Source organism: Monodelphis domestica, chromosome 7, assembly GCF_027887165.1.
Source record: "Monodelphis domestica isolate mMonDom1 chromosome 7, mMonDom1.pri, whole genome shotgun sequence".
In the NCBI taxonomy this organism is placed as follows: Eukaryota; Metazoa; Chordata; class Mammalia; order Didelphimorphia; family Didelphidae; genus Monodelphis; species Monodelphis domestica.
In genome coordinates this window covers 32139465-32165040 of record NC_077233.1, presented here as the reverse complement: position 1 = coordinate 32165040, position 25576 = coordinate 32139465, and the positions used below count along the sequence as shown (strand labels likewise).

The window sequence follows — 25576 nt, the reverse complement described above, 5'->3', positions numbered from 1 at the left end:
CTTGTTTTGTTATGCATTCTCTTTCATAAAGGAAAATTTTAGTTTGCCAAGGAAGCACTCAGCAGGATCCTTGAATCCTTTTCTTGTGTGTGTGTGTGTGTGTAAGAAAGAGAGAGAGAGAGAGAGAGAGAGAGAGAGAGAGAGAGAGAGAGAGAGAGAGAGAGAGAGGTGGGGGTGGAAAGGGAGAAAGAGAAAAAGAATAAGGGGGAGAAGGAGAAAGAGAACAAGAGAAAAAGAGAGGGAAGAGGGAGAGAGAGAGGGAGGGAGAGAAGCAGAGAAAGAGAGAAAGAGGTGGTGTGGAGAGGGAGAAAAAGAGAAGGGGAGAGGAGAAAGAACAAGAGAGAAAAAGAGAGAGGGAAGAGGGAGAGAGCACAAACCCTTTTCTGATGATATTCTATTAGATAAGTTTGATGCCATGATGCACTATGAAAGGGATTGCTGCCTAAAATTGCACCCTTGATCATGACACCCTCCAGTTTAATATTATTTAGTGGCTCCTCATCAATGTTCATGTTCCTTAGTCCTCTTCTTCTGGCCCTCTGCAGTTTGTTCTGTCTTTGGGGCCCTGATTTCTTAGCTACTTGCTATTATTAGCAGAAATTCTCATTCCAGGTGTTTGGAACAGTGAAAGCAAAGTCCACCATTTCCCCCCACTCAACTCTTGGAAGGAAAATGGGTCCCAATGAGTTGCATTGATAGCATGGAGAAAGCTGCTTTCTGTCTACTAGTGGGGCAGAATCCTGTTGTTTCAGAATTGATTCCTCTCTTGGAAAAGAGGAGAGACCAATTCCCATCTGGCAGAGTAAAAAACATGGAAGCTGTTGCCTCCAACTCTTGAGAGAGCTGAGATGAGCCCACATGGAGCCTAGCCTATAACCTGACTATTTCAGACGTCACAAGCAGGCATTCAAGACTTTTGTCTTTTGTGGTCTTTCTCTTGGCCCTGCTTTCTTTCCTGCTGACTGATCAGATGAACAGAAGCTTTCCTTGGTTCCAGCTTATTCTTTTCCCTCTAGAAAGCCAAAAAAAATAGCTTTCTTTTTTCCACCTGGATTTGACTCTTAGGCAATAATTTGTCAATCCCTACTTGATTTGATGTAGATAATTTAACTTGTTATAAATGTAAAAAAATCTTAATAGATTGAGGGCACTGAGATGTTCAACATTCTTTTTCCCTCAATGCTGACCCAGAAGTCCATTTCCCATCTCCGGGTCTTTGCCTTACTTGTCACACCTGGAATACACTCCTTGACCTTCACTTCATGAAATTCTACTTTAGGACTGAAGCCACATCTTCTATTTGAAGTCTTTGTAGATTCCCTTGAATCCTCCCGGTCCAAAGGCTAGTGCCCTTCCTCCCATAATAATATTCCTCCATAAATAACTGGTATTTACGCTCCATACACACACACACACACACACACACACACACACACACACACACACTCTTTTTCCTCCTTTAAAAGAGAACTTTCTTGAGAGGAGGGATTGTTCCAGTCTTTGTATCTGTATCCCTAACGCCTAATCTAGTGTCAGGTTCAGAGCTGGTATTTCATTGACCGATGGTCATTCATAATAAATTCTACGTGATTCCCAATCATGTAAAACTTACTTTTCCTCACTTGAGTGCTATAGTGGTCATTGTCACAGCAACCTACTCCTTCAATGGCTTTCTACTGACTACTGAATGAAATCCTAGAATGTTGTCACTAGAGTCTGATACCCCCCAAACGATCCCCCGGATGATGGCTCTCTGGCAAGTGGTGGGTTGGCCATCTGGTGTTCAGATGAACCCTTCCGATGATAGGAGACATTATGAAGTGCGTACTATGTGCCAGGCACTGTGCTGAGTGCTAGGGACGCAAAGAAAGACAGAACAGAACCCAACCGACAAACAGTGCCAATTTTGCAGGAGCTCAGTGTAGTGGGAGAGATGCCACACCAACCACCAAGTACAAGGAAGAAAGGGATGAGATCTAGATGGGGAAGGACTCGAGAAAAGGAAGGAATCAGCAGTGGGGGAAGAAAAGCTGCTGGCAGAAGGTCAAGTCTGAGCTGGCACGTGAAGGAAGCCAGAGAAGGCAAAAGCTCTGAACTCTTTGGCTTCTGCTCCCCTCCATGCAGAGGTCACATCACACTATCCCCAACTTTCTTCTTCTCTATCACAGTCCAAGATGCCTTTGTTGCTTCCTCCTGAGATGGTAGTGTCTGCCCTCATTTCCTTCTTTTGATGAGAATCAAATCCAAAATAGCCTTGTCCCCCTTCATAGCTCCTTTACCTCTTGAAGGATGAATTCTTGTTAAGGTAAATTAAGAAATGATCAGTCCTTTGCCTAAAAACTCCTTGGCGTGGTGTGGAATGGTCCTCCAGAATCTGGCACCAACCTACCATTTTAGACTCTGCCTACTCACTGTCACAGATCACCTACATTCCAAATGGGACTACTCATGGACCCCCAAACACTTCAAGCTTAAAATAGGGGGCAGCTGGGTTGCACAGTGGATAGAGTCAGGCCTAGAGATGGAAGGTCTTGGGTTCAAATTTGACCCACCACTCTGAGAGGGAGCAGGTGACATCTTCTCTCTCTCCTCACTATCTGAGGTAAAAGAAAAGAAAGAAAAACCAGAAGGAGCTAAATGATTTTCCTTTTCCAACTTGGGAAACACTAGTGACTATCTATTGCTGTTCCACAAATTGTTTTTATATCTGAGAAAATAAAAGAAAGATCTGGTCTTTGGTTTAGACTCTTGAGTCTGTTAAGGCTCAGAGTCCCAACTTGGTTCTTGCTGAGGCTCAGCCAGCTGGCCTTTGTTATTTTTATAACTTGGAGACAAAGTGAAGAAGTATAAGGAAAATGGTGTTTAGTTTATTGTAAAATCCTGAAAGTTTGGGTTAGTCAGATCAGGAAGGATCAGTGTAGCCTGTGGAAACAGGAGAAGCTGTTCCTTGCAGAACCAGGGAGTTTTATTTGGGTGGAGTTGGAATCCCTTAGAGTAAGAAATCCTTTTTTTATGCTTATATTCTCAACAAATAATTTATTTTATATAACAAGAGTCTCCTTAGCGTTATTGTGCCTGGCCCTGAAGAGATCACTTATGAGCTTCACTTCACTGATATAACCTGAAGATACTTTGTAAGCACAGCAAGCAGAGTATCAAATCAGTTTATAAATCAATAATCAATTCATTGCCCATTATTTTTACAGTTTCAAGCAGAAGAGCAGTAAGGGCTAGGCAATGGGAGTTAAGTGACTTGCCCAGGGTCACCCAGCTAGTATCTACAGCCACATTTGAACCCAGGACTTCCCATCTCCAGGTTTGGCTCTCTCCCCACTGAGCCATCCAGCTGCCCCCAATAGATATTCGTTGACTGGGTGATTTAGCTGCACCAATGGAGGGAATTTCCTCACTATTGCTAAGGTCTGGGGACTAGCTCCCTCTTCCCATGGCCTGTACTGGCCCTCATATGGCCGTGTTATGTCTCTCAGCAGAATCAGCACTGAGAACAGACCACCTGCCTTTGTAAGGGCTCAGCACAGCGCCTGGCACCTCCATCATTAAATGCTTACTAAATCTCACTGACTGAACACAGAGGCCATTCCACATATCATCATCACAAAGAGATTTCTCTTCTGTTGGTTATGGATGCATGTTCCTCCAAGGCCAAAGAGGTGAATGAGCACTTGTTTAAGAGAAGGTCAGTAATTTTGATCTTTCATTCCTGACTTCTATCTAATATTGACTTATAATATGTACAAATACTCTATCTCATATTTGTGGAACTTGTCGCAATGATGGCTCGTCATCCCGAATCGTGACACACAGCATCACCAGAAAAGGGAGGAGCACCCTTTTACTTCCTGCCTCAGAACACACAGATTTCCTTTGGTAAATACTGAGCCTTGGAGGCCACTTTCATGCAATGAGGCATTCTACATTTCTGGGCAATTCTAACAAGAGGGCAACATGTTCCTGCCGAGAGAGTGAGTCTGCTGTGCCACAGAGCCCCTTTCCAGCAAAGTTATATAAACCCCGTATTATAGAATTCTTTTCTATCATTTATGTCTATAAAATATTTAATCAAGTAGTTCCCGCAGGTGATCTGGGCCCATGCTGTCTTGCTTGCTAGACTTTTTTTTTTCCTACTCCTAAATCAAAGATGGTTTAGCTTAATTGTTATTTGTTTATTAAACAGCCATCATGATTTATTTTCCCACTAATTATGAAATGTCGTCTTTGTTTAGAGATTGTCTCCACACACCTTTGGATTGAACGTGAAAAGGATCCTTGTTGCTTTTCAATAAAACACAGAGATTTTAAATGAATTCTCTATTCAGAATATTTATTTCACTGCGTTCCAAAGGGTACAAGGAGAAGGTAAGGGGAAAACCAAACCAAACAAACAAGAACCAGTTATTGATGGGAGTTTTCTGCCATTCTTCCTAGAACCAAAACAACGAAATGCTATTTGAGTGACATAAATAGTACTCGGTGGAAGTCGAGACTTGTTGCTACACCTGGCCAAACATGACACGAGTTACACGGCTGCCTTCTGAAGAAAGGCAATCCTTAGGCTTGTTTTCTCGCACAAGCTTGCTGCTGAAAAACCTAAAGAACTGATGGAAATCTCACGGCATAGTTTGCTAGACTCCCACACCACAGACTTTAAAGCGGTAAACAGCGCGGGGAGTGCTTATCCAGTTTTCACTGCATGGAATAAAGCAGAGAGAAAAGCAATAGACAGACGAACTCATATCCTAAAAGAGAATCACAAGCAATTTATTACATACAAAAGCTTACCCTGGGATCTGGAGGGGTAGGGAAGAGCTATGTCTCACGTTATCTATTCTAGTTAGCAGACATTTCTATTCACCTGTATGTACCTCCGTGTTTTTATTGATTTCTTAAGGCTGTTTTGGACTCCTTTAAGATATAAACAGTATTTATTCATCATTGTATTAGACAATATTAACACTGATCAATACTTAGAAATATGCTCATTATAACAAAGACTCAGGGGTCACTCTACCCCCTTGAAGAAACACAGATTTTGCTCCGTTTGTCTAAACAGGGACAGACTAGAGGACTAAGAAGGTCTTAGGAGGGTGGGTGACTTTGGACTGGGTTCTCTCCTCTCCATCCCGTCAGGAGTGAGACAGAGTTTGGCCTGCCCGCATCTTGCCACAGAGACGAGCCTCGGGGGGCTCTCCCGATGCCCCCCCCCACATTTCATACACACAAACAAGAAGTGAACTCTAGACAGGAGCAAAGGAAAAGAAAACCTATTCCTGCCGCTGATCAGATGGCCGTCGGGCTGCAGCCACTTATTCTTTGCCTTTACTGATAAAATCAGCGAACTTGTTGAAGCTGTCTTCCTGCTGCTCCAGAGCATCGAGGATGATGCCCATCGGGGTCTTCTTCAGGCCAATTCCTTCCATTTTGTTCTCCAGTTTGTTCTTGATATTCCGAAGTCTCAAAGAAGCATGGATGAACATCACTGGAAAAAAAACAAGCCCCCAACGTTCAGTGTGTGCCCATCTCTCTGGCCTCAGACGTCCCAGGGTTAAAGGCCCCCCCGCCAGGGCCCCCTTCCCCCGCCTCCTCCCCCCCAGCCCCTCTCCAGGCTTCCAAGGCACACTCAAGCAGGACACCATCGGGGCATCTGTGAACAGGGAGGGGGAATCCTCTCAGCTCGATGGGGAGGCCGCGGGGCCTTCACTTACGCAGCAGAGGGAAGGTGATGCCGAACACGAAGACCATGACGCCGCCGAAGAAGGAGATGAGGAAGTAGCTGGCCAGCATGACGGCCATGACAAAGGTGGTGGGGTACTGCTTCTTCAGGCGGCGGAGGAAGTCCTTATTCTGGGCGGCCCACACGAAGCCCGTGAACACCAGCACCACCACGGTGCCCCCCAGAATCATGTTGAAAGGACTCAGGAACCTGCAGAGACAAGGATGGGGATGGGTGAGAGTCGGGCAGGGAAGAGACCCCAGATGGGGCCGAAGGGGGCGAGCACCCACGGGACCCGGGCTCCAGGCAGTGTCGGGGAAGGAACAGAGGCTGGGATGGAATGCGAGGATTTGAAGCCTGGTCTCCCGACTCCCCAGATACACACCAGCTGGGGCCTCAGTTTCCCCCTCAGTAACCTGAGGAAGAGAACGCGCTTAGCGTCCGCGGCACAAGGGCAGTGGAGAGCTGAGGGGAGAGTGAGCGTCCCAGGCATTGGACTGACCTCCCAGGGAGGCTGAGTGCCACTCACTCCTGTGATCCTCACTGGGTCTCTCTGTGGAAGGGACTCCCGAGCTGCCCAGGCCACCCCGTCCCGCTACGGGGGAAGCCCAGAAAGAGAGCCCCTGGACTCCTCGACAGTGCCTCGATCCTTCTCACCATTAACGAGCATTAGAGTCCAGGCCTGACTGTGTGCCCTGTTGGGAGCATTCTTGGCAAAGATTCCCTGGAATCCCACAATGCATTTTGGGACCACTGAGCCAATTAATTTTTAAGTGAATCCTACAAATAACCTTTTTTTTAATGTCACCAAAGTATCTCCCAGGGTTCCTCTGCTCCAAGGGAGCTGTCTGTGTATAATGGAGGACATTTTGAAGGGGGAAAAGGGACAGGAAAAAATCAGCGCTATGTTGAAAAAAGTCTGAAAAGGGGAAGGAAGGCCTACTTCTCGGCCTCGGTCCTGTCCGGAGCTGGGCCATCTGTAACTAAGCAGGAGGAGGCAGTGCAGCGCAGGGGGATCTCGAAGCCCCAGGCTGGCCCCTGGTCTGAGCCCAATCTGGGAGCTCTTCTGGAGCAATGACTCAACCTGGGGAGAAGTCAGGGACGAGGCACCCGCATGGCAGCTGGGACCAGGGAGGCCTGCGAGGCCCGAGAGGGCCGGCTCTTTACTGATGATGCTGTTGGTATTATTTCTGCTACCCCTCTGTGGCCGGGGAATGAGGGCAACAGGTGAGGCAGAGTCAGACTTGCTAAGGCGGCACCAAGGATGGATAAAACAAGAAGGAGCTCATGGGCTCCCCGAAGGCACCAAAGATCAGCAAATGGGTGCCTGCACGAGTCCTTGTGAAACGAAGCGGCTGCTGGGCCTGTCGAACACAGGTCTCACTTTAAAAATGGAACCGACTCCACCAGTACCTCAGAGAACGGCCTCCATGTGAGCACAGGCTACTCAAGTATTCTTAAGGAAAAGCAGCGAGTCCAAATTGAGGAGTCAGCCACAGACACGGACAAGGGGGAGACTCCCTCCCCACATCTGCAGTGAGGCGAAACCCAGCAACTCCTCAAAATTATGTTTTTTTCATTCATAATGAAAGGAAATGACAACTTTTAGTAAGAGTTAATGAAAATAAAGGTTTCCCCTCCCTCCATGTTCATGGACCCCCTGAAAACCTCCAAGAACCTAGCCAGAAAGGACAGAAGAGGAGAAGGAAGATGGGATGACAAAGATGATGAAGAGGAGGGGAGGAAGACAGGGGAGAGGAGGAGGAGGGGGAGGGAGGGAGGAGAGAGGACCATGAAATTGAAAATCTGTTACCCTAAAAAACATTTCCCCAGAGCCCACTGACTTCCTGTTGTTATGTACTTCCTGTAGACAGAGAATATTAGCAAGTGGGCAGCCCTCTTGGGTCTCTTTCTTGGGCTTGCAGCCAGCATGGTGGTGGTGGGTTTTAAATGGGCTGATCAGCCATGGGCATGTGGTCTTTATTTTGTATCCTCTTTATTCCTTGATTTCTAATGATCATGAATAAACCTCCTAAAATATAATATTTTATTATTGAGATTTAATGTTATCTTTTACAGGGAGGAGGAGGGGAAGAAGGAGGAGGAAATTTGCTATTAACTCATTAAACAGGTTAAAATTTGCAAAGCAGGAGTGGACAGAGGTTAAGTGACTTTCCCAGAGTCATCCAGTTAATAATTATCTGAGGCTACATTTGAACTCGGACCTCCCTGACTCCAGGTTCAGGAATCTAGTCGGATGCCCTTGTTATATGAACTAGGCTCTTCTGGGTTCAATGCTGCATTCATTACATGAACTGGATGTCCCTGAGCAACATGGGCTGTGTATGGTGGTCAGAGTGTAAGATCCAATTAAATTTCTTCCCTAAAGAATCAAAATTTACTTAAAAGTAAAATAATGATAGCAGTTGGAAGGCTCAGTGGATGGAGAGCCAGGGCTTGGGACAGGAAGTCCTGGATTCAGACACTTCTGGGTTGTGTGACTCTGGGCAAGTCACTTAACTTCCATTACCCAGCCTTTACCACTCTTCTGCCCTCTCAAGACAGAAGGGGGCTTAAAAAAAAGTAAGACTAAAGCCCTGAAGAAAAACAAAGAAACAGAGGATTCTCCAGAAGAGCACATTCTGGAGCCAAAGACTCACAGAGCTCCCCCGTTTTCGGGGTCAGCCCCCCCTTCTCCAGGAGAGCTGCTTCGCCTCGCCCTGGCAGCTTGTGAGGTCTCCAAGAATCTGTTTTTAGTTTCTAACACACCCAGCCCCGGCCTATAAATAGACGAGGAATGAAGCTTCTAAACTGGAAAAAGTGAGCAGCTTTGCTCAGGGCAGAAATCTCTTTGGCCTGAACGGAATCCTCTATTGTTCCCTTCCTGAGGATCAGCTTTTCAGGGCAAGGAAGGAATCCTGAGATGCCAGCCGACACCCAGACCCATCAGTACAGCCACTCCAAAAAGAAGGAAGAAAAGTCCAAAGAGGGGAGGTATCAGGGCTGAAACCAGCACAAGATGGAGAGGAGTCAAGCTTTTAACACTTGTGCTGTGAGTCATAGTCATCTGTCATAGGAAACCCCAGGAAGGCTCAGGCTCCACTTTCCCTAACAGACCGCCCATGCTTCATGCGGACAACTGGCCCTGATCTGGGCTTGGAGTCATACGTGTGCAGTTGTTGCCCCCACCTCAGCTGCAGAGAATTCTGTGGGGAAAACTGGCTAGATGTTCATTAAAAAAAAAAAAAGCAAAGGTACTTAGTTTAATAATTTTCTTATATCACATTTACATATTTGTTTCTAAAGCCTAACCTTTCATCTTAGAATCAATACTAAGTATTGGTTCCAAGGCAGAAGAGTGGTGGTAAGTGATAGGGGTTAAGTGATGTGCCCAGGGTCACACAATTAGGAAGGATCTGAGGCTATATTTGAACCCAGAACCATTTAAAAAACCCCTACCTTGTCATGAGTAAAAAAGGCTACAAAGAAAGAGGATCCTCTCATTATATCCTTTAATAAGATGGGGACAAGGCACTAAAAGACTGCCTGCTCTTTGATCCAGCCATAGCACTGCTGAGTTTATACCCCAAAGAGATAATAAGGAAAAAGACTGGTACAAGAATATCCATAGCTGCGCTCTTTGTGGTGGCAAAAAATTGGAAAATGAGGGGATGCCCTTCAATTGGGGAATGGCTGAACAAATTGTGGTATATGTTGGTGATGGAAAAGTATTGTGCTAAAAGGAATAATAAAGTGGAGGAATTCCATGGAGTCTGGAACAACCTCCAGGAAGTGATGCAGAGTGAAAGGAACAGAACCAGGAGAATGTTGTACACAGAGACCGATACACTGTGGTAAAATCGAACATAACGGGCTTCTCTACTAGTAGAAATGCAATGATCCAGAACTATTCAGAGGGACAAATGAGAAAGAACACTATCCACATCCAGAGGAAGAACTGTGGGAGCAGAAACACAGAAGAAAAACAACCACTTGATCACATGGTTCAGTGGGGCTATGACTGGGAAAGTGGACTCTAAAAGATCACCCTGTGCAAATACTAATAATAAGGAAATGGGTCTTGATGGATGGCACATGTTAAACCCAGTGGAGTTGTGTGTTATATATGGGAGGGGGTAAGGGGAGGGGAGGGAAGGAATGAGTCCTGTAACCATGGAAAATTATTCTAAATCATCTAATTAAATGAAATTAAAAATAAATTTAAAAAATAAATAAAAGACATTTAGAATTAAAAAAAAAATAAGATGGGGACAAGGGCCAATTTGTTGCACACATCATTCTGTGTGATGAAGCCACTGTAAAGAAACAGTGTCTCCGTCGTAACTCCAGAATCAGTTTTTCTCAGTTTCTCCACTGTAACTAGGAGTCACCAAAAACTGGGAGGGGATGGAGGGAGAAGCCAATTAGCACTCCCTGTGCTGAGGGAAGAGAAGCTGGCTATTCATGGGCTGACATATCTCGGAGCCAGCCAAAGTCACTCAAGAGATCTGACTCTCCTGCAGTCCCAAAGAAGAAAAAACAAAACCACATCCTCTCCTAATCATACAATCAAATGCTGGCGGAGCTTGAAATATCGTCCAGTGGAAAAAGTGACTGACTCGAGGTTACATAGCTTCATAAGGTAGTCATTTATTTAAAGCCAACGTTCTGTGAATGGGTGAAGATGAAATTGTTGAAGATTGCTATGCTATTCTGCAGAGAATTCATTTGGACACCAACAAGTCTAAAAAAAGGGAAAAAAAAATTCCTTCCTGCTCTCAAGAAGCTTCCATTCTAGCAGGGTAGACAATGGACAACACAAGGGATATCCCTCCATTGAGGAATGGCTGAACAAATTGTGGTAGATGGCGGTGATGGAATACTTTTGTGCTATAAGAAATATCGAACAGGATGATTTCAGAAAGAGTCAGAAAGACCTCCAAGAAATGATGCAGAGTGAAATGGGCAGAACCAAGAGATCATTACCCATAGTACCTGAAATACTGTGGAAGGATCAAATGTGATAGATTTTGCTACTAAGATCAATGCAGTGATCCAGGACAATTCTGAGGGACTTATGAAAAAGAACGCTACCCACCTCCAGAGAAAGAACTGGGACAATAGGAATACAGATGAAAACATATGATTTTTGACTTATTTATGTGGGTATTTGCTATTCATGGGCCAGCCAAAGTCACTCAAGAGAGCTGACTCTCCTGCAGTCCCAAAGAAGTTTTAGGGTTTTGGTTTTACAAGATTATTCACTTATAAAAATGAATAATATGGAAATATGTCTTGTATGATAATACATGTATAACCCAGATTGAATTACTTGTCAACTCTGCAAGGGGGGAGGGAAAAGAGAGGGAGACAACATGAATCATATAACTTTGGAAAACTTAGGTGGATGTTTTTCTAATATACTGCCCACAGGCTGTATATTTATGTATATGTATACATGTACGTATATTTTATATGTTTCTGTGGTACTTGTCGAGTTTGATGTTACTGATCTAATTCAACTTATATTTTACAGATGGACAATAGCTACCTACAACTTATAACCCCCACAATATGTCATATCTTAGGTATAATTAAGGTTTACAAGCTGCTTTCCACGGCACAGCCCTATTATTATTATTATTTCCACTTTCCAGATGAGGAAACTGAGGCCCACAGATGTTGAGTGGTTTTGTGCACATGGTAACAATTCCCAGATTTAAGACAATGCTTATTCGAGACCAGATTCCTATCTGAGCACTGTTTGAGCTACATGGCTTTTGAGGTGCCAAGGTTACAAGTCAAATCATTTTTCTGCTCCGCTACTCCCTTGTTCAAGAGGTTGCTGAACTATTCAAGGCCATTAAAGCGCCTCCTATTTTAACCCAAGTAGTAGCCTGCTCTCTGGAGAAAAACTACGGCTGGATGAGAAAATAAGCACCTCGGAATTCCATTAAGAACTCTGACAAATCCAGTGACTGGCCATGATTCCAAGGCACCACTATGGAGCGTGTTACTCATCTCCTGATTCACAGGGCAAAATGAGTCATATTTTTCAGACACGGCCAATGAAGGGATTTATTTTGCTTGTTTGTGAATATTTGTTACAAAGTCTCTTTTTTCCTTACTTTCTCAATGGAAAAATTTTTAATTAAAAAAAAATGAAACATCAGTTGAAGTGCAAGGCCTGAGAAAATATGTCTGATAACACAAAAGGAAATCAAGTCAATGATCCCTACATTCATTGTAGCATCCATGAAAACAAAATGGAAAAAACACCCACACACAAACCACTTACTCCCTAAATCATTACCCTTTCTTAACTGAGTAAGAATTTTAAAATCAAATTAAAATATTCACAAATGACTTGGGATAGCTTCAATAGGCTTTTTGCTTAAATAATGTTTCTCTCTTAAGTATCCATATGAATAGGTCAAGTTTTGAAGTCTCTGAACATAAAAACAGCCAATTTAGAACTGGGCAGCATCTCAGAGAGGCATCAAACCTCTTGAGCAGCCCAGAATGATTGCTGGAAACTGATGAAAATATAATTGGGAAATATTTGATAAAATAAATAAAAATACAAAAACCACAGAAAAACATAGACATAGAAAACCACTAAGATGTACCGGCGTTCAAAGTCAAAAGGAGGTCCACAGGGTCTTTATGCAGGGAGTAGTGATCCTCATTTCTATTTGAGTTTGACACCACTCACATAATCCAATTTATATTCTGCAAATGGAAAAACTAAGGCCAAGGAAAGGAAGCGACTTGACAAAGGTCACACAAACAGCAATAAACAGTAGAGAGCTGGGATTCGAACCCCTAGGCTGTGATCCAAATGATGATGATGGCTGGGAATTACACAGCACTTTAAAGTTTGCTAGGAACTTTACATATGATCCCATTTGATCCTCACAACAATCCCGGGAGAGAGGTGCTATTATTATTATCAACATTTTACAGATGAAGAAACTGAGGCAAACAGATTAGGGGATATGTCTAGGTTCACATAGCAGTAAATACCAAATCTAAGCCTAGATTTCAACTCAGAACCTCAATCTTCTAAGTGCCACATTCTATTATTCACTGTGCCACCTTGCTGCCTTCTTTCATGATACAAAGTTACTGAAGCTTTTGAGGATAACGAACATTTATTAAGTGCCTACTACATGCAAAACACTGTTGGCCACTGAGAATCCAAGACAAGAAATAAGTAATCTCTGCCCCCAAGAAGCTTCTCTTCTACTGGAAGATATAACAGAAACAGAGATATGTTTTATATGTAATATATATACATATTAAAATTATAAACATATTTGTTAGTTTATCATTATTGTTACTATAATTATGCATAACATATTTATTAGCATTAATATTATAAATTATATGTACATAAGATATTTTACATATTTAAAATGTTATATAATTCATCAATTAAATTATTTAAGCAATAATTAGCCTAATGCTCTCCTAATTATTCATTACATATCTTCTAACAAACAATTTATTCAACTTAAAGCAAGGCAAGAATTCTTATGCTTGCACGGGAGATGAGTATATTTGTACAGCTAAGAGGCGTATTCCTTCATTACTGTCAGTATCCCGGTCCTATTTCCCTTCAGGCTGCTGCCTTTCCACCAGGGTGTGGGCTGGCTCACAAGCTGCCTATAGGCTTCAGTGAGCGACTGACCTGTGACCTGAAGTATAAAGGAAAGAGATGAGCGCAATTAGTCAAGAAGACTCCTCTTCTGGGGTTCACACCTGGTCTCAGATACACACCTGCTGGGTCACCCTGGACTAAGTCACTTCACCCTGTTTGCCTCAGTTTCCTCATCTGTCAAAGGAGTTGGAGAAGGAAATGGCAAACCCACCCAGTATCTTTGCCAAGAAAATCCCAAACTGGGTCCTGAGGAGTCAGACATGACTGGAAACAACTGAACATAGAATACTCTAAGCAGGTGGGAAAATATCAGGTCACAATCATATAAGAGCCCTGCGAGGTCACTGAGTAAGTATTATTATTTCCACTTTACAGATGAAGAAACGGAGGCAGAGAGGTGGGGTGGCTTGTTCCAATTCACAGAACTAGAAGGTTTAGGAGGTGGGACTCAAAGCCCGGCTTTTCCCTCCCAGAGCGTCCAGCAGGGTGGACTTGGATGTTACTTTCCTACTCAGTTCCTGGGACTTCTGGCCACACCTCACTCCTGCATTAGCTAATGTACGGGGAGCAGGGACAGAGGGGAAAAATCCCATCTCTTAGCACTAAGTGCTCTCTGAGCTGGGATGTGGCTATGAAAAAGAAACAAAGACCATAACAAGGGAAAGAGGAAATCTCTAGGAACAAGCAATGCTCCTGGGTGTCACTTAACCCTGAAGCTAAATGATGAGAAGATAAATGAGCAATGACAAAATTATATTTGGTTTCTTTAGAAGTCTCTTCTGTAAATAACAGGTTTAAAAAAAAAAAGGATGTCTCCAAACTATTTTTTATAAACTGAAGAAGTCCAATTCTATCTTTAGTTGAAGATTTTCTAATATAACAAGTATCAAAGACTTGAATAGAAAAAGCTGTCTGGATTTGCTTACTAGCTGTGTGACAATGGGCAAATCACTTAACCCATCTGCCTCAGTTTCTTATTTTGTAAAAAGTAACATACCTTCTCTCATAGGGATGATGTGATTAAGTGAATTATTTGTAAAGCACTTTGAAGACCTTAGAGTGCTGTAGAAATATTATGGTTATTAAATATGATTATATCTGCAAATACTCATTTTAGTGGCATTTTCCTTAGGAAGGGTAGTTGGCTTAAGTCAACTTAAATTTCCTTATAAGAGGCAAAAGGGAAATGAGCAGTGCCATAGGAGAAAGGAAGGCTCACTTCAAAAGCAAGGACCTGAAGGGAAACAGAGAGCAAAGGGAATTTGGTCAACAGAGCAGGCAGTTATAAAGTACATCCATATAGACAGGAATTATGTTCTCAAGATCTCTGAGTCCTGGTGGTGAATGTCAGGGTCCCAGGAACCTGAGAGATCTGGTGAGGAACATGGTCAGATGAAGAGAAATGGGTTCTTATTCCATTAGAGAGTTGTTTGTGTGGTTTTAAAAAATTAATTAATTTATTTAGAATATTTTTCCATGGTTACATGATTCATGATTCCCCTGACCCTGCTGCTCTTCCCTCTCTCCTTCCAGAGCTTACAAGTAATTCTGCTGGGTTATACATGTATCATTGTTTAAAACCTATTTCCACATTATTAATATTTGCAATAGAATGATCATTTAAAGTCAGCATCCCCAATCATATGCCCATCGAACCATGGGATTGAGCCTGTTTTTCTTCTGTGTTTCTGCTCCCACAGATCTTTCTCTGGATGTGGACAGTGTTCTTTCTCCTAAATTCCTCCATTCCTCTGGATTGTCCTGGATCATTGCATTGCTACTGGTAGAAAAGTTCATTATATTCGATTGTACCACAGTGTATCCATCTCTATGTACAATGTTCTCCTGGTTCTGCTCCTCTCACTCTGCATCACTTCCTGGAGGTCATTCCAGTTCACACAGAATTCCTCCAGTTCATCATTCCTTTCAGCACAATAGTATTCCATCACCATCAGATACCACAATTTGTTCAGCTATTTCCCAATTGAGAGACACCCCCTCATTTTCCATGCCATGGTAAGATTCCTCATCTAATGAGAGACAATCAGTAGTGTCCACACAATGTCACATGATGGGGGCAAGACTCCTGTCATGTTGGGGAGATCATCACAGACCATTAAGGGGATTCAGGCGCAACAGCTAGCCTGGGGCAGGTGAGCCTGCCCGGTGACAAGGTGGCCTGTGCAAGAAGACACACAAGTAGAGACTTGTGTTAGTTACTATGGGTAGAGGCTACGATGAGTTCAAGCCAAGGGAAATCTTAACTGGGCCAACAAGTGTTTATTAACCTCTCACTATCAGCAAGGCACTGTGCTGAACTCTGTGGTTACAATTAAAAGTAAATACATTCCCTGTCACTCACGGGCTGAATATTCTACCAGGGAGACATGTAAGACACATACAAGATAGGTAATAAAACATTTCCTGCTAAGTAGTGTCTGCCTTAAGGGGTCTTTTTTCACAATGATCCAGGACAATTCTGAGGGACTTATGAAAAAAATGCTCTCCATTTCTGGAGAAAGAACTGTTGGAATAGAAATGCAGAGGAAAACATGCAATTTATCACTTGTTTATTTGGGTATAGGATTTGGAGTTTTGGTTTCATAAGATTACTCTCTTACAAAAATGAATAATATGGAAATAAGGTTTGAATAAACATACATGTAAACCAGTGGAATTGCTTGTCAACTCTGGGGGGGAGGGAGAGAACAAGAATCATGTAACTTTAGAAAACTTGTTATTATTTGTTACTAGAATAAAATAAAGGTTAAATTTTTTTTCAAGGTCTTGTATCAATACCGTCAACAGCAGTTCAAAAGGGCATGGTCTAATACCCACCAAGAAAAAGCCAACTGGATGTGAATGCCTATTGTCCAAGCTAGGATGCAATGCTATATAGGCAACCTGTAGAGCTCGCCCACTGGGGGAGTTCTCTGTAACAGACAAGTCACCATAATGGGACAGGGATCTGGGTCTAGAATCAAGTAAGAGGAAGCAAACAGGCTGAATTTACCTATGGAAAGTTGTAGAAATTTTTTTAATGCCCTCAAAGGTTTCCCTGAAACAAAAGCTCATCTTGTTAATCACAATTCTAGTGTTGTATGCTTGGAAGTTAAGAAACAATACAATCTCTTGTGGTGAAGTGGGGATTTTTAAAAAAGCATAAACTTAAAAGACTTTTAAAGAAGTATTTTAATACAACAGACACATACACTATAAAAATTAAATTTAATCTCAAATAATAAAAATATTATATTTGAAGAGATTTATTAATGATCATTAGAAATAAAGGAATAAAAGAGATACAAAATAAAACCACGTTCCCATAGCTAATCTCCCTGTTCAAAAAAACCCGCTTACCACCACAGTTGCTGACAGGAGGCAAAGAGGCTGGGACCAGCAACTCCACTGCATATCCCCTGTCTACAGGAAGTACATAATGACAGGAAGTCAGTGGGCTCCCAGGAAATATAGTTTTTAGGGTAACAGACTTCTAATTAAACAACACACAAGAATTCTGTAGGAAATCTTCAATCTCAATTTCATATCTCTTGCTTTAATAAAACGGAATAGACTAAATTCTACATTTTACTTTCAAAACTGGCCTTGTCTGGGCTTCCTTCAGAAAAGCTATTCTTTGAGCAGTAAAAACTGCCCTTACACAATGTTTCCCATCCCCCCCCCCCAAAAAAAAACTTTTTTGAAGTTTTTTTTATAAACAAAACCAAAACAACCAAAATTAGAAGGGAAGCAACAAACTGGGGGGGGAATTTTTTTTTAACAAAAAACTCTGACAAAGGTCTAATTACTCAAATTTATAAGGAGCTAAATCAATTGTACAAAAAATAAAGCCATTCTCCAATTGATAGATGGGCAAGGGACATGAATTCCAGATAAAGAAATCAAAACTATCAATAAGCACATAAAAAGGTATTCTAAATCTCTTATAATCAGAAAAATGCAAATCAAAACAACTCTGAGGTACCACCTCACACCTAGCAGATTAGCTAATAGGACAGCAAAGTAAAGTAATAAATGTTGGAGGGGATGTGGCAAAATTAAGACATTAATGCACTGCTGGTGTAGTTGTGAATTGATCCAACCATTATGGAAGGCAATTTGGAATTGTGCCCAAAGGACGTTAAAAGACTGCCTGCCCTTTGATCCAGCCATACCACTGTTGGGTTTATACCACAAAGAGATAATAAGGAAAAAAAGTGTACAAAAATATTTATAGCAAATTATTTATAACAAAAATTCAAAAATGAGGGGATGCCCTTCAGTTGGGGAATGGCTGAACAAATTGTGGTATCTTTTGTGCTGAAAGGAATGATGAACTGGAGGAATTCCATGTGAACTGGAACAACCGCCAGGAATTGATGTAGAGTGAAAGGATCAGAGCCAGGAGAACATTGTACACAGAGACGGATACACTGTGGCACAATCAAATATAATGGACTTTTCTACTAGCAGCAATGCAATGATTCAGTATAATTCTGAGGGACTTATGAGAAATAATGTTATCCACATCCAGATAAAGATCTATAGGAGTAGAAATATAAAAGAAAAACAACTGCTTGATCACAAGGGTCAGATGGGGATATGATTGGGGATGTAGACTCTAAACGATCACCCTAGTGCAAATACTAATAATATGGAGATAGGTCTTGATCAATAACACATGTAAAACCCAGTGGAACTGCTCATTTGCTAAGGGAAGAGGGTAGGAGGCTGGGGAGAAAAAGAACATAATTCATGTAACTATGGAAAAATATTCTAAATTAAACTAAAAAAAACTTTTGTGGATCATTTTTATTTTTATGTAACCTCCATTTTCCCCAAGTATCCCTCTTCTCTCAAGAGCCAACCTCATAACAAAGAACACAAAAAGGGAGGAAGGTCTGGAGGAAAAAACCAACCATCCCACACAATGAAAAAAAAATCTGACATTATATTCAATGTTCCACACCCACAGTCCCCTAACTCTTCAAAGTAATGCTTTAAATTTTGCAAAGTGTGTTCTATGAATCATCGGAAGGAAGGTCTTACAGCCATCTTTTTTACAAATGGGGAAACTCACCTTGGCCATACATATACTAAAGAGACAGCTTTGTGCATTTGATAGAGCACTGGGATGAAACTGAGAAAATCTGGATTTGAATTCCTCTGCTTGTTAGGAGCATGACCCTGAGTGAGTCAGTTAGTATTTCTTTTCCTCATCTGTAAAATCAGAGGGTTGGACTTAACGTCATTCAAGGGTCCTCTTTCCTCTAAATTTACAATCCTCACAGACTGGGGCTTGGAGTGATTAAGTAGCCCAAGGTCATAAGTAGTAAAGGGCAAAAGGTAGAATCTGAACGTAGGGTCCTCTGACTGTAGCAAGCTATCTTCTTCTTTATGTCCTGAGTGGTATACAGAAGCATTTTAATCTCAGGAAGCCCTAATGACTGGACTGGATCTTGATAGAGAACATAATCTATTTCCTCATCCCCATCCTGGTGCTTGTAAGGACTTTTAAGTCCTTATAAAATGTATCATGAAGTAAAGTCACAATTCAAATAGGAATCTGAGATCATGGAGCAGAGAGGTCACTCATTTTCTTTCCACAGGGAGAGAGAGTACACTTGCCCAGAGTCATCCAGTATTCCTACTTGACAGAATGAGGTAAAAGGTGAGAATTCAAAAGAGATCTGTCATTCAAGATAAAATATCCCTCTCTTTAAAACAGCAGAGCTTCCAAACCTTTAAGTTTGTTGAGTTAGAAGCTAATAAAAGTAAACATTAGAGGTTCATCAGCTGTTGAAGAGTCTTATCTGTAAGACTGGTAGAATAACCCACATTAAATTGTTCAATAAATCAGGATTAACTCCTGATCAAAGATATCTGAAGTTTCAATTTCAGCTTCCAGCAGTACAGTACAAAGAGAAGGAATACAGTTTGTAATCAAAAGACCCAGCTTTGAGTTTTAGCTCCTCCATAAGATTAGATTGCACTGATTGGAGTTTATGTCTTTAAAAGAGTATTTATGTTATTGCTGTTATTTTAGAAATTGTTCTCCTGCTTCTGCTCACTTTACCACTTCACCCTGCATCAGTTGTCTTCCTAACTTTCTGACACTGTCCCAATCATCATCATTTCTCTCTCTGTGTGTATCTCTCTCTCCTCTTTCATTCCTTCCATCATACCTTCTGAGTTCTAAGACAGAAGAGTGGCAAGAGCTAGGCTTATTGGGGTTAAGTGACTTGCCCAGGGTTATACTGCTGAAAAGTGTCTGAGGACACATTTACAGTCATCATTTCTTATACCACGAAAGTATCCCATCACATTCATATGCCATAATTCATTCAGCCATTTCCCAATGGACAGGTACCCTGAGTTTATAGTTGTTTACCATAAACACAAAAATAAAAAGACATAGTTTTGTACTAATAGATCCATTTCCTCTTTCTTTGCTCTCTTTGGGGGTACAGGACGAGTAGGAATGATTTCCAAAATAGATATATTTACTGATGGGTGAGCTATATACCCTCACACTCATATACACACACATCCTAGACAGACCTTATAATGGTCAATGAACTGTGTCCTGAATTTAACAAACCAACAGTTGGCTGGACTGCCTATAGGAAATAGCCCCAGAGGCCCTTTTTCCTCTGAAACAAAGGTTAATTATTTTTAATGCCAATATCCTATGGGTGTTGTCTGACTGTGTCATGAACAGAAAATCTCTGAAGAACTAAAAGTGAGGCTCCAAAGAAGGACAACAGAGAGGCAAGGATGAACCAAAGTGCAACACATGACAAATGAGGAAGTCTAAAGGTCTAAGGGATGTCATCAAAGAAATGGATGATCAAAAAGGGAAGATAGGTGTTTCCCTCTTAAAACTGATGGTCTGAGTAAAGCATTTGGGGTGAACTGATGGGAGGCAATGGACAAGCACTGAGCAGGATGGGCAGGGCAAAGATGAGTCGTGTTCCATGATACTGGAACAAGCCCTTGCCACATAAATGAACTCAGAGACCTACCATGTGAGTGCTCCCAGTCGTTGCATACATGTTCAAACATCTTTCCTAGCCTCTGAACTCCACATAGTAATTATCTCTTAGAGCCATTCCTGAAGAGAAAGTTTCTTTCCTCTGAATTCTCAGGAAGTTTTACAACACTTAAGCTCTTCACAGTGGAAAGAATGCAGCATTTGGAGAATCTAGCTTTAAAAAGTATTCCAGGGGGCAGCTGGGTGGTTCAGTGGATGGAGAGCCAGGCCTCAAGATGGGAGGTCCTGGGTTCAAATTTGACCTCAGACACTTCCCTGGGCAAGTCACTTAACCCCCCAGTGCCTAGCCCTTACTGCTCTTCTGTCTTAGAAAACAATACATTAGTACTGATTCTAAGATAGAAGATAAGGATTTTTTTTTTTAATTTCCCATGAATGAAAGTACTTCTTTAAATGGTTAGAGTTGGAGGCAGATCAAATCATATTATTTTTCACATTAGCTTATGGTTTTATTTTGGGGTTTGGGTTTTATGGGAGTATTCTCTTACAATGATAACCAATATGGAAGTAAGCTTTCCTGATAATACATGTAGAACCCAGATCAAATGGCTTACCATCTCTGAGAGAAAAGGGGAAGGCAGAAAGGAGCCAATTCAGACTTTATAATTTTGGAGAATGTTGAAAATTGTTGCTACACAGATTAGGAAAATAAAATATTGAACAAAAATAAGATTTTAATTTATTTTTTAAATGAAGTACTTCTTTACTATACTAATTTCAAGATCAGGGTCGACCTCATATATTGTATGTAAATCCAATCATTCTTAGGAGGGAAATTGGAAGAATCATCTCCAAGGAAAGACACCCGGTCTGTTCTGGCGGGGTGAGGGTGTGCTTGCAAAGTCTGGAACTAGCAACAAGAGTGGTCGTTTGTTCCGAGGGAAGTGCGGAACCTGGCAGACTGAAAGGAAAAGTGGGGGGGAAAAGATGGTGTCCAAGCGGTGAGGTGCCTGTCGGGGTGTCTGGCTAAAAAGATGGCGAGCCCCCTAGAGCCCGGTCTAGCAGGAGAGGCGGCGCCTCTGTCTGTCGGCGCCTCTGTCTGTCGGCGCCTATGTTTGTCGGCGCCTATGTTTGTGTCACTCCCCAGAGGTTCTGGGGTCCCTTCCAGAGGCGGCATTAACTAACACCCCCGTACCTCCAAACAGGTAATAATGGTCATTACCCTGCATTCTTAGCTGGGGGGCTGAAGCAGAGCCACCAATTCCTGTCTGACATTTCCCAGTCATGTGACCCAAGCACGTGACCTCGCCTGCCTGCCTCAGTTTCATCTGTCACAGGAAGCTATCACTAACAGCCCCTGCCCCCAGCTTCACAGTGAGGAAAAAAGGCTTTCTGAGCCTTAAGAGAACTAGAAATTGGCACTTGTTATTCTGGGGGCTTTGGGGATTTGTTTTCCTTGAATACGGAGATCTGCTTAAAAGAGTTTTGCTCTTCAGGGGCATGAGAGGAGGGAAAATAAATGCTTGTTCACCGAAAAAAAATAATAAAAAATTAACAACCCAGGGAGGTGGCTCAGTGGATGGGGAGGGAAAGTTTGAGGCCAGAGGTCCTGGGTTCCAAAGCCACCTCAGACTGAGCCTGGGCCAGCTGAGATAATAACAGCTCCTCCTGTTGAGAGTCCATTCAAAGACAGTCTGGCTCTTTGTAGGAAAAAAATTTCTTAAAGAATTACACTAAACAAAGGAGATATTTAGCCCCCAAAACTAAGACTAGAGTAGGACACCTCTCAGAGGACTCGTGAAAATGCTTTTCCTCAGGGTGCCCTCCCAGACCCCCCCCCAACAACTCCCCCTGGGGTTAGAGAAGAAATACAGAAGCCACCTAACCTGTAAAGGCCTTAAGTCCAGGAGGGGAAGCACCATGTACCCCAATAGAGAGTGAGTCCCTGCCAAGCAGGAATCCCAGAGACTTGCACTGGCTCTCTCCCCACTCAAGTCTTCCATGTTGTTGGTATTTGCACTAGGATGTTCATTTAGAGTCTACATCCCAAATCTTTTTCCTTTTTTTTAATGCAATCAGAACCAGTCAAGCATGCCCCAGCAGCATCTGGCCCCAGAACACAGTCAGCATTCTGGCACTCGGCCCCAGGAAAGCCTCGCCACTGAGCCAGACTTCACAGGCAGGCCTAGCTTGGAGGCCCTCGACTGATGGAGTCAAATGGTCTTAAGGGCAAGAAGCCCCAAGTTCAAGTCCTGACTCAGCTTCTTACTGACTGTGTAATTGCAGGCTGGTCATACCTTCTCTGCCTCGGTTTACCTTCTCTGTAAATGGGGGTAATCCTAGTACTTCAAAGTCTTGTGAGAATCAAATGTGGTACTTCAATTGCTTTACAAACCTTAAAATATTATATAAATGTTGGCTAGTGTTATGATGACAAATTCTGGTTCTAATTAGCGATTAGCTCTATTCTGAATATAAAACACAAAGGGTCTCAGAAAAGCCAATAGAAGGGGATGGAGCCAGACCTAAAGCTAGAGTCCTGGGTTCGAATTCGATCTCAAGACACTGCCAGGCTGGAGGACATGGGCCAAGTCACATGACCCCCATGGCCCAGCCCCTCTTCCATGTCAGACCAGCTACAAGTGAGGGTTTAAAAAATAATCAGAGCTCTGGCGGACCGGGGCTCTCCCGGTTATCTAGTGAAGTGGAGTTTTCCTCCTTCCGCCACTTTGCCAACGTCATGATCACCGCAGCCTCTCGGGTCCCGGCAGGGGCTCGGGGGAGGGATCTTCTAGGGGAGAAAGGCCACACTCCGGACTTCCTGGTGAAAGCGTCTCGGGTGGGCGCTGACCTTTGGTGGGGGGGAGAACCTCGGCGGCTGCCTCCGAAAGGCCCGCGAGATGTGCGGAGCGGGGTGGTGGTGGTGTTGGAGGGGTTGGGGCACCTCTGCTCTAGATCGGTTCCTGTGGTTGACACACCCACGCAGCGACAACACACAGCCACCCTCGCCCCTCCCCCCTTCCTCTGGGTTCCGGGTACCCACCCAGCGCCCCAAGGCCGCCCTGGGGCAGCGCGACAAAACCGTGCCTTACCCTTGGTCCGGGCTCGACCTTCCGGGTATTCACCTCCAGAAGACGCGCCTGGGTCAGGGGCCAGGGCCCTCAGGCTCCCAGGGGCCTCGGGCCTCAAAGCGCTGTATAAACATCAGCTGGCTGCGGCTCCCACCCTCTCCCCATCCAATCCACTACCCATGTATGAAGCGCCAGCTATGCCCAGGGCACAAAGACGAACCGGAAAGGCCCCTCCACCACTTCCACACCCCTCCCCCCCCCCCCCCCGCCCCAGCCCGCCCACGGAGAAATAAAATAAAAGCTCGCTTATTTGAGAGGGGGGACCTCTAACAGTTCGGGGATCGCTGTCCGTGGCATGGGTTTACTGCCCTGAAAACGGGGCTCGAAAAGGGGAGCCAAGTGCAGCTGCGTGCCAGAGGCTCCAGGGAGCTCGGGCTCCATTCCCCAGAACCAGGCTCTGCCCCCCGGCCGGAGCCGGCCCTCTGGCCAGGACTGGGCGCAGTCTGGCTGGCGTGGGGAGGCCAGGCGGGACCCAGGGCTCTGGCATTCGCCCCTCAGGTCCCGGGGCACGCACTACGTACCCCACGATGGAGATCACCAGGGCAGCCAACACCATGTAGTTGGTCTGGTAGTAGAGCAGGTTGCTGACCACTCGGTTGTTCCATTTGGAAATGTCCTTGAAGTCGGGGCGCGCGAAGCGGTCGGAGCCCGGGAAGAAGTCGTCCCAGGCGCGGAGCCCAGGCACATGGACGTCCATAGTGGCTGGAGCTCGGGCTCAGGAGCTGAGAGTGAGGCTCGGCTATCCGGAGGCGGAGGACGCGGGTCAGCTGAGCAGGGCTAGGGTACAGGGGATGGACTCCGCCGGCAGCAGAGGCTGTGGCGTCTCTGTGGTTGGCGAGCTGAAACGGCGGAGTACGTGAACGCGGGAGGGCGGGTTTCTCACACTTGCTTCCTCTCTGTGCTCCAAGCGGTCCTGTGGGCCAGTACGTTTCCTCGGCACTAGGGGGTTTAGGGTAGAAGAGCAAGTCCCCCACCCCCTAGTCTGTGAAAGGTAGATTCCTCGCAGTCCTTTTTGTACCACAACAAACCCCCTGCCCCAATGCCACTGGGAGGGAGGGTTTGAATATTTAATACTAGGAGTGTCTCAGCTGCGGCCAGCTGCCGTCCCGGGAGGTGGGCGATGAGAATGATGGTGCTGTCAGTCACCAGGAGGTTGTCACGGTTTTAAAAAGAAGACGTTACTAAACCCCATCCCCACCCGGCACCCCCCCCCCACTCCCCCCCACCCCCCCACCCCCATCTGAACTGAGTTTCTGTGCCTCCTGATTTACTCTCGTCGCAGGGACCCGAAACAGTCAGAAATGGCAGAAGCAGGATCCCGAGCAGCGCCTTAGCACTGAGCCTGGCACACAGTGCGTGCTGAATTAATGTTTGTTTCTAGTGTTACATGATTCTACAAGAATAAGAAAGTTGGTCTCTTCAGGGCCAATTTGCAGAAAGGATGACGACAGGGGGCACCTGAGGTGGTTCAGTGGATAGAGAGGGGAGGTCCTGGGTTCGAATTCGACCTGGGATACTTTCTAGCCGTGTGATCCTGGGGAAATCACTTAATTCTAATTGCCTAGCCATTACCACTATTCTTCCTTGGGACCAATACTTAGTATTGATTCCAAGACGGAAGGAAAGGGCTTTTAAAGAAAGAAAAGAGAATTAGTTGAAGACAAATGGATTGTAAATCTAGAACTGAAAGGGACCAGAGAAGCTATTTAATAGATAAAAAAAACTAAGGCTCACAGAGTTTAATTGATTTGCCCAAAGCCAGAGTGAGCCTCAGAGATAGGATTTGAACCCAAGACTTTCTGACCTCAGAGATGGTTCTCTTTCTGGTGTACCATGTGGATCTTTTCACTGAAACTCAGTTATAGACGTGAATCCTCTTACATACAAAGGAAAAGGTTGGAGAGCAGAATAATAATAGCATATTTCTATAATATTTTAGTCCCTTTGGATGAATAAAAATGTAGGGAAAAGGAGCCCCTGTGCTGTGTGCCCATATAAAGACAAAAGGGAACCAGCCCTTGGCCTCAGTGGAGCTTATATTCTATTAGATGGATGGA

General features: G+C 43.8%; 1 protein-coding gene across 1 annotated transcript; it reads right to left on the bottom strand.

Moving 5' to 3' along the window:
* Nucleotides 1-4321: 4321 nt before the first annotated feature.
* ARL6IP5 (ADP ribosylation factor like GTPase 6 interacting protein 5) lies at nucleotides 4322-24873 on the bottom strand. The gene is made up of 3 exons (XM_056804404.1): nucleotides 24041-24873; nucleotides 5724-5941; nucleotides 4322-5497 (listed from the first exon to the last, which is right to left on the bottom strand). The coding sequence occupies exons 1-3, from the start codon at nucleotides 24214-24216 to the stop codon at nucleotides 5325-5327; spliced, it is 567 nt and encodes a 188-aa protein (XP_056660382.1). The 5' UTR covers nucleotides 24217-24873; the 3' UTR covers nucleotides 4322-5324.
* Between the last annotated feature and the right edge of the window lie 703 nt (nucleotides 24874-25576).

Excerpts from the sequence above, each read along its gene's own strand:
- ARL6IP5 (XM_056804404.1), bottom strand. The coding sequence starts at position 24,216 with ATGGACGTCCATGTGCCTGGGCTCCGCGCCTGGGACGACTTCTTCCCG. Across the intron at positions 5,942-24,040 it reads CTGGTGATCTCCATCGTGGG|GTTCCTGAGTCCTTTCAACA; the intron begins GTACGTAGTGCG and ends TTGTCTCTGCAG. Across the intron at positions 5,498-5,723 it reads CATCACCTTCCCTCTGCTGC|TGATGTTCATCCATGCTTCT; the intron begins GTAAGTGAAGGC and ends TTTTTTTTCCAG.